Below are 8,527 nucleotides of genomic sequence, written 5' to 3'. Positions count from 1 at the left end.
TACACTATATGCAGCTACACTGCATGATTTGAGAAAGAAAAGAAAACAAAAAAGAAAAAAAAACCATCATGCTGGTCAGCCTGGGCTGTTTCAAGTTCTGTTGTTCTTTCATGCCATGGTCTTCTCCTTCATTCGTGGGCTGCAACTCCCACTTTCACTCGTATGTACACGAGTAGGCTTTTACATGTATGATCGTTTTTATCCCGCCATGTAGGCAGCCATATTCCATTTTCAGGGGTGTGCATGCTTGGTATGTTCTTGTTTCCATAACCCACAGAACACTGACATGGATTACAGGATCTTTAACGTGCATATTTGATCTTCTGCTTGTGTATACACATGAAAGGGGTTCAGGCACTAGCAGGTCTGCACACATGTTGACCTGGGATATCGGAAAAATCTCCAGCCTCAGATTGAAAATCCAACACTTTAACCACTCAGCTATTGCACCCGTCATGCCATGCTCAAGTACACTTGCAGACAGAAAAAAAGAGGGGGCGGTGCTGGACTGGGGTGATGATGTGCTCTGCCCAAATATTGCAGCCCGAATTTCTAACAGTGAAACATGTTGTGACAAACAGTAATACAATACTATGCAATACACTGCAAAACACTGCCATGCAATACAATACAATGAAAGATGGGACAGCAAAACAACCACCAACACCCCCTTCCCCTAAAGAAAAAAAAAAAAAGAATACCAACAACAACCACTAAAAATATCCAAGCAAACAAGACAAAAGCAACAACTAGAAACAAAAGCAGAAACGCTACCACCCAACCACCCAACCAGATAAATATATATATCACAACAGCAACGTAATGACAGCTGTCGCTGTGTGGATTTCAAACACATACACACAAGCAGTGATAAGCGGCAACAGCAAATCTACCGTTCCATGACTGGTGTTGTCGTTCCAACAATAACAATGCATTTGAAATTGAACTGTGTTCTGCACACATACATGGTTGATCAACATACCCCCCCCCCCACCCCCCGCCCCCAACCCTGCCCTGCCATATATCAATGTACTTCTCATGTATGATTAAGCCCCATAATATAAAAGAACCAAACATGCCTCAATACTAGGCAAAAGTCTTGGGTGCTGGCATTTTCAGAGCTAGTGTCTAGGAGGCATGTTCTAGGGGGGGGGGGGGGGGGGGGGGGTGGAATGAAGTCGAGCATGACTGTGTCGGTGAGGGAGGGAAGGGTGCTGGAGTGAGGAAAGTGGGAGGAGGGGCTAGCTGCCACAGCATGGCAAGTGCTGGCCTGCAGGGCCGGATGACAGCCTCAGAGTACATCTTCCCTCCGTCTTTTGGGCCAGGCTGCCTTCATAGCTCTGCTTCAGCTCCTGGGGGAAATACAGAATACAGATACAGAATACAGCTATAGGCTACAGAATACATTATCATCTCAAATAAGTGAAATTTACGTATCTTACTTAAACAATGTACAAGAACATCAGTAATTCAGTTCTTGGAGTCTCTGAATGAGTAGGTGGAGCAGACTTCATCTCTTGCTGGAGTGGGTCCTCATGTTCCTGAGTGAAGACCTATCCTGGATGTTCACAACCGTTCGTGAATGTTGCATGGAAAGGAGTCCAGGGCGACAGTCCCTGATTTGCACCTCTCCCGTTTGTCTTGACGGACTGTTTGCCAGCTTGTCTCAAAAATGCACAGCCCCTTTACGCAGACCAGTCTCCATTGGTTGTGGTCTTTGGCTGTTATTTGCCAGGTTGAGGGAGCAGTGTCAGCAGTTATTCAATATGAATACATAAAAGACATAATGCTGAGTTGACATAAACCTCACATTGTCACAACTCATGACTATCACGGGTAAAGTTTTGCTTTGTGCATACTGGGTATGTTCTTGTTTCCATAACCCACCGAACACTGACATGGATTACAGGATCATTAACATGCATATTTGATCTTCTGCTAGCGTATACAAACAATGGAGGTTCAGGCACTAGCAGGTCTGCACATATGTTGACCTGGGAATCAGAAAAATCTCCACCCTTTACCCACCAGGCGCCGTTACTGAGATTCAAACCTAGGACCCTCAGACTGAAGGCTACTGCACACGTCGACCTCACATGTAATAATCACCATCATATGCATACAAAAGTCACAATAAGAAAATAGGAGAAAAAACAGGGTTGTGAGTTCATAGCACCACCCAGCAACAAACATACAGAGGTAGAAACAAACAACAATAAACAATCAAAATGTCTGCACAACACACACACACACACACACACACACACACACACACATACACAGCGACAAGATCATGTGTATAGCATGCATTTAGTGCATGTAAAAACAGAACAAGAGCTGTCCCTGACAACGTTTTTTTTGTAAAATCCACTCTCATATGCGTAAGTGCATGCATGCATGCATGTGTGCATGTGTATGCATCTGTGCATTTGTAAATGACTGAAGTCTAACTGAATGACACAGGAAAGAAATGATGAACACCAGACTGGATCTTCTAGATGGCTCTATCCAGGGAGGTAGCCTGTTATGCAAAAAAAAAGCGCTCACAGATTGGTCTCTGACCAAGGATAGGCACTATGATATAAGTATCCATATCAATCAATAATGGATTGGGAAAGTACAGAGTGCTTCTCCCAACAGAGCACTGAGAACCAGTACTCTGACCATTGTGCAAAAACAACACACCAGTCCAACAAAGTGAAACATTAACAAACAAGCCAAATGCAAATGAGATAATAAAAACCCAAGTCTGTAATTCTTATTCTTCTCTGCTTTAGGTGTTAGCTGCACCAGCACACGCACACCACAGTACCTTGCCCCTCCCTCCCCTAGACACAAGCACACACACACCAACAGCACCGTGTCCACACACAATAGCATGTCTGTGCATGTGTGTCTGTGTCTAGGGAAGGGATATATATATATGACATTTATGGTCAAAAGGTAAGCTCACTGCTGTCTTTTTCAGCACTTGTGTTATTCAGTTCTTTTTTCTATTCTTTTTCTTATAAATCCTATCTAAATGAACATTAGATTTGGTGCTACCACCTCTCAGGAAAGCAAAGTCCTTTTCCCTTTCATCATTATGAAACACATTTCAGGATAACGATTCTCATATTTTTGGACATGGCATCATTAAAAAAAAAGAAAAAAAGAAAAAAAAAAAGGAAATAGAAGAAGCTATTCATAACATGATGTCCTATACTGTGATATTCATAATGTTTCCTTTTTACATTCCCCAAAACAGATCCCACAACAGGAAACATTAAGTGTAATTGCAGACATCCTGAATATTTTTTTTGACAGATCTAAGCTTTCAGCTTTTCTCATAAGATGTGTTGGAGTATGGCATTCAGAGGTCTACAAGGCTAACAATATACAGTGACACACAGAGAGAGAGAGAGAGAGAGAGAGAGTATACATACAGAGGCACTCACTCTAGCCATTTTGAGGAAAGCAGCATCGATATTGGTGTTGTCTTTAGCGCTGGTTTCCAAAAAGTCCATGTGGTTGAGCCTGGCTAGATTCTGACCCTCCGTTTTCTTCACTGCACGTAGCTCTTCCATGTCACTCTTGTTGCCTGCACGAAAATAACAAAAATCATCTATGAGACTATCTGTGGAATAGCAAGTAAGTCAAAGAGGCAGACCATTTCCACACCCAATTTTGGAAAATGAAACCAGGTTCAGTGATCACAATTACATAAATCATGTGTTGCAGTTTCAGTTTGCTGCTAGGATCGTCTGCTATGAAGTACATTTTTTTCCCCTTCACCATTTCTTGACCCTGAAACAAATACAATTATGACTAAAGGATATGCCAGCCTTTGAATGTGTGTAGAAATGCATGTTGGATAATATTAGACTTGTGCAGTATTTGAGTGACCTTCTGAAGGTAGCCTGAGACCCCCTGGACTTATGGTAAGGCCTTGGGGCCTGTAATATTTTTAACTTTTCAGAAGCCCTGGTGAAGTACCAATGGACACTGCAGTACAAAGTACCATCTTTAATGTTTTACCAGTGGACACTGCAGTACATTAATGGCCACTGCAATACAAAGTACCATTTTTAATGTTTTATCTCAGATCAGTTTCTGTCTTTTTCTACTCCGATTCTTTACATGCATTCCAGTCCTCACCCACAAGCAGTTGTACAATGTGGTTATCAGTGTATCTCCTCACATCCTCCAACCAGCCACGGATGTTGTCAAAGCTGGGGCGCTGTGTGATGTCGTAAGCAATGACCACGCCATTAGCACTGCGGTAGTAGCTTTGGGTGATGGTTCGAAACCTTTCCTGACCCGCTGTGTCCCATACCTGGAGCTGGAAAAATAACTAGATTAGTTTAAAATCTGAAGTATTCATTTTGTGTCAAGTTCTCTATATTGTTATCATCTCTCTCTCTCTCTCTCTTTTTATCTCTCTCTCAGTCACAGTCCCATTGTTTCACACACACACACACACACACACACACAGGACAGGTGCAAACATATGCAAGCAGACACCTGGAAACATACACAAAAAGAAGTTTACTTGTAGATACCCTGAACTTTTTATGTTATCTTTGATTTTGCTTTGTTTTTTCCTATTTTATTCTTCAAGGGGTGGACTGGGTTGCATTTTGTTTAAGTCTGCCTTTTTATGTCACATAAATACATCGGTTTGCTTTCTTAAATCCGTAAGATCTCCTTCAAATATCGTTCATCATTCCATTTGACATAGCACAAGTCAGCATTGATCATATTAACACATGCTTTGATGTACACATTTGGTTAACATGTAGAACTGAAAACAATGTTAATAACCATTTGTAAATACATATCTTTTTATTTCGAAAAAGAAAAGAAGAAAAAAGACTCGAAGAACTAAGCAATAAGTTGAATAGCATTAAAAAAAAAAAAAAAAAAAAAAAAAAAAAAAAGCCATCGGAACGGCTCCTCTCCTATGATTTAAGCAGAGCGGGATGTAGAATGGAACCACTGCTGACATCCCTTACCTTGACCAGTTTACCATCAATGTTCAGCGTTTTCATTGTGAAGTCCACACCGATCGTACTCCCGTGCAAATCGGTGTAAGTTCCAGACTTCAAACGATGAACCACACACGTTTTTCCCACACCGGCGTCTCCGATCAACACAATCTTAAATAAATAGTCAAAACCATCGTCCGAATCTGTAGAATAGGCCATCATCTTGCTGTTTTTTTGTCTGCATAAAATACACAAAGAGGTTTTCACATTAAGTCATCATGCATCGATTAGGTCGTGATCAAAACGAGTAAAGCGTCTGCTTCTTTGCTGCTATTGGGTCAGAGTGCAGCCCCTTTATTCTAACGAAAAGTGTCTTATTGCTAGAGTACATTCACAAAAGGTCTTTTTCGGACTCTGAGAAATTAATTAAAATTTATGGCGTGGTAAAAATGGTCTTACATGTAAAAGCCCATTTGTACATAGAAGTGAACACGTGAGTTACAGCCCACGAACGCAGAAGAAGAAGAAGGAGAAGATTGTTACATTACATATCACCATAGTCTGTCAGTCTTCAGCCTGAGGTCCCTAGCAAAATATAAATCTCCCCTCGTCTTCTCCATAATAGTTTTCATCGAGTTCCAAAGCAAGATCGATGATTTGCTTCACAAAAAAGTTGAGAACTGTGCAGTCCGGCTTCAAACAATTAACACTCCCCTGTGAATTGGATAACTTGAATGTATCCAACACACCGCACAGATAAACGGACGAAACTTCACTGACAGACACACTGAGACACAGACACAGACACTCCGCGTCGATACTCCCCCGGCCCGATACTCCCCTGGCTCATTAGTCCCTCTCACAAAGATCCAGAAACAGTCAAATACAGATGTATGTATATATTTGTATTATTATTGACTGACAGTGCTTTTTGCTTGACCCGGCAAAGATGTGTATATTTCAAATTCTTTTTTGGAATAAAAGGAGACAGAAACTGATACATGGGGAGGGGTGTGGGGGGAGATAGAGAGGTGACAATACAGATCCTTTTATCAAACAAAAACTTCATACCCTTTGTCCATGAGTAGAAATCAAAGTTCCGCCCATTGAATTAAATCCTCAGTGTCTCAAGTTACACATCTATCATCGGTGTTTGTTTGTTGTGGTTTAATAAGAATTATTATTTCGTAATGTATTTCCTTGTTTTTACAACTGTCCTGACTGTTTTGGGGGGGATTGTAGTTTTTGTTGTTCAATCATTTCTTGGCCTGTATGAGTATACATGTATTCAGTACCTTTTTGCGCCAGGTGACTGAATGTATCTAATATTAGGAACTTGAATAAGTGTAACAAAAGACCAAAATGAGCTCACTGTCAGTGCTGGTTTTTATGTGCACAAGTTGAAAACAAGAAATAGATTATATACTTGATTTAATACTTTTTTTTCTTTTTTTAAAATAAATTTTCCGCACCTTCAAACTCACATGAGAGCGCCACACACAATGACCTGCACAAATGCACATGTACAAGCAGACACACACGCATATGTATGCACGCATATGCATCACACACACACACACACACACACACACACACACACACACACACACACACACACACAACCCCCACACACTCACACCCAACCCCCACACACTCATACACACTCACACCCAACCCCCATACACTCACACCCAACCCCCCATCCGCCTCCTCCCCCCTCCACCCCCACCACACACACACACACACACACACACACACACACACACACACACACACACACACAAGGAAGCTGATGTGGAGATAAATCATCTCTCCTCCACACTGTGTCAACTTGAGGATGGGCGCATGTATCGTGAGGCCGCTTCACAAAATGGGAGAACTGATGCAAGTAAAGTTGAAATTCCATAGACGTTGTGTTTATTCTTTGTACTCAACCGCTTTTCGATGTTGTTAGAAACCATTCTGTAAATCATGCCATTGCTGGCGATAACCAGCTCTACAAAGAAACGACTTTTTCCGATCTTGACTCTTCCACTGGGGCACTTGAACAGTGTATTGCTGACGTTAAGGCATGGATGAGTCAAAACAAACTACAGTTAAATGATTGTAAAACTGAAACTATTTTTACTTCTTCAATCAGACTGTAAACAACTCTTTACCTTCCTCTCTTAAAACTGGAGATTCATATGTAGACTTTGTATCCTCAGTGAAAACTCTGGATGTGACGTTTGATTCAAACCTTTTGCTGAAGAAACACGTTAACAATCTCTGCAAGCTGCATACCTTCAATCTCGAAACTTGAGATCAGTTCCATCCGACATCTTACTACTCAAGCAACGCAAACTCTGGTGAGTTTTCCTGTCTTGTCCAGATTTGATTATTGTAACTCACTCCTCACTGGTTGTCCTCAGTACTTAATACAAAAGCTCCAGAGAGTTCAAAACGCAGCAGCAAGGCTAGAGAATAAAATAGAATGACAATATCAGTCATCATCTGCATTCTCTTCACTGGTTACCAATTTCTGCCCGCATTTTTTCAGTACAAAGTCGCAACTCTCACCTTCAACTCCATTTCGGGTGCTGCCCCTCAGTATCTGAAGGAAGTCATTCAGACCTACACACCCCCACGGCCACTCAGATCATCTTCCGATTCACGGCGGCTACTTGCTCCCATTGTTAAAACCCAATCCTTCGGTGATTCTTTCTTTCCTCATTCAACTCCATCTGTCTGGAACAGTTTACCTCACGATCTTCGCTCCTCTCCCTCATTTCAGTCTTTTAAAACTGGTCTGAAAGCACATCTTTCTGAAAACGCCTATGCATATACCTTCCATACCATTCCGTGTGTGTGTGTGTGTGTGTGTGTGTGTGTGTGTGTGTGTGTGTGTGTGTGTGTGTGTGTGTGTGTGTGGAGTGATGGCCTAGAGGTAATGCGTCCGCCTGGGATGCGAGAGAATCTGAGCGCGCTGGCCGGGTTCGAATCACGGCTCAGCCGCCGATATTTTCTACTCCTCCACTAGACCTTGAGTGGTGGTCTGGACGCTAGTCATTCGGATGAGACGATAAACCGAGGTCCCGTGTGCAGCATGCATTTAGCGCACGTAAAAGAACCCACGGCAACAAAAGGGTTGTTCCTGGAAAAATTCTGTAGAAAAATCCACTTCGATAGGAAAAACAAATAAAGCTGCACACAGGAAAAAATACAAAAACAACAACAACAACAAAGAAAAAAAGAGGAATACAATGCAATACAAAAAGAAGAGTATTGATAATAATCATTAATGTAATAAATCTGTTTTATGCTTTTGTCCGTTAAATCATTACTTTTTCTTCTTCCTTTTGTAAGTGTGTGTGTGTGTGTGTGTGTATGTGTGTTTATTGAAAAGTGCTTTGAGCTCCCTTTATCAGCAAGTATCCATTATCATTATTACAGTACTATCAGTATTGTCTTGAGCAGATCAGTTCTTGGCTGAGGCAGTGTTTGAACAGATCACGTACAGCACTTGAGCAAATTGCTCCCGTGCTGACCGTATGTACATAGTATTATGGTACACACACTCT

General features: G+C 41.6%; 1 protein-coding gene across 1 annotated transcript; it reads right to left on the bottom strand.

The window, feature by feature from the left end:
- Positions 1-1,159: 1,159 nt before the first annotated feature.
- On the bottom strand, positions 1,160-5,275 carry LOC143285177 (ras-related protein Rab-43-like). Its single transcript, XM_076592410.1, has 4 exons — positions 4,995-5,275; positions 4,138-4,321; positions 3,438-3,580; positions 1,160-1,352 (listed from the first exon to the last, which is right to left on the bottom strand). Exons 1-4 carry the CDS (start codon positions 5,187-5,189, stop codon positions 1,242-1,244), a joined length of 633 nt encoding a protein of 210 aa, XP_076448525.1. The 5' UTR covers positions 5,190-5,275; the 3' UTR covers positions 1,160-1,241.
- Between the last annotated feature and the right edge of the window lie 3,252 nt (positions 5,276-8,527).

Source organism: Babylonia areolata, chromosome 8, assembly GCF_041734735.1.
Source record: "Babylonia areolata isolate BAREFJ2019XMU chromosome 8, ASM4173473v1, whole genome shotgun sequence".
Taxonomy (NCBI): Eukaryota; Metazoa; Mollusca; class Gastropoda; order Neogastropoda; family Buccinidae; genus Babylonia; species Babylonia areolata.
The sequence above is the reverse complement of the archived record's forward strand: the minus strand, read 5'-3'. Positions and strand labels throughout refer to the sequence as shown.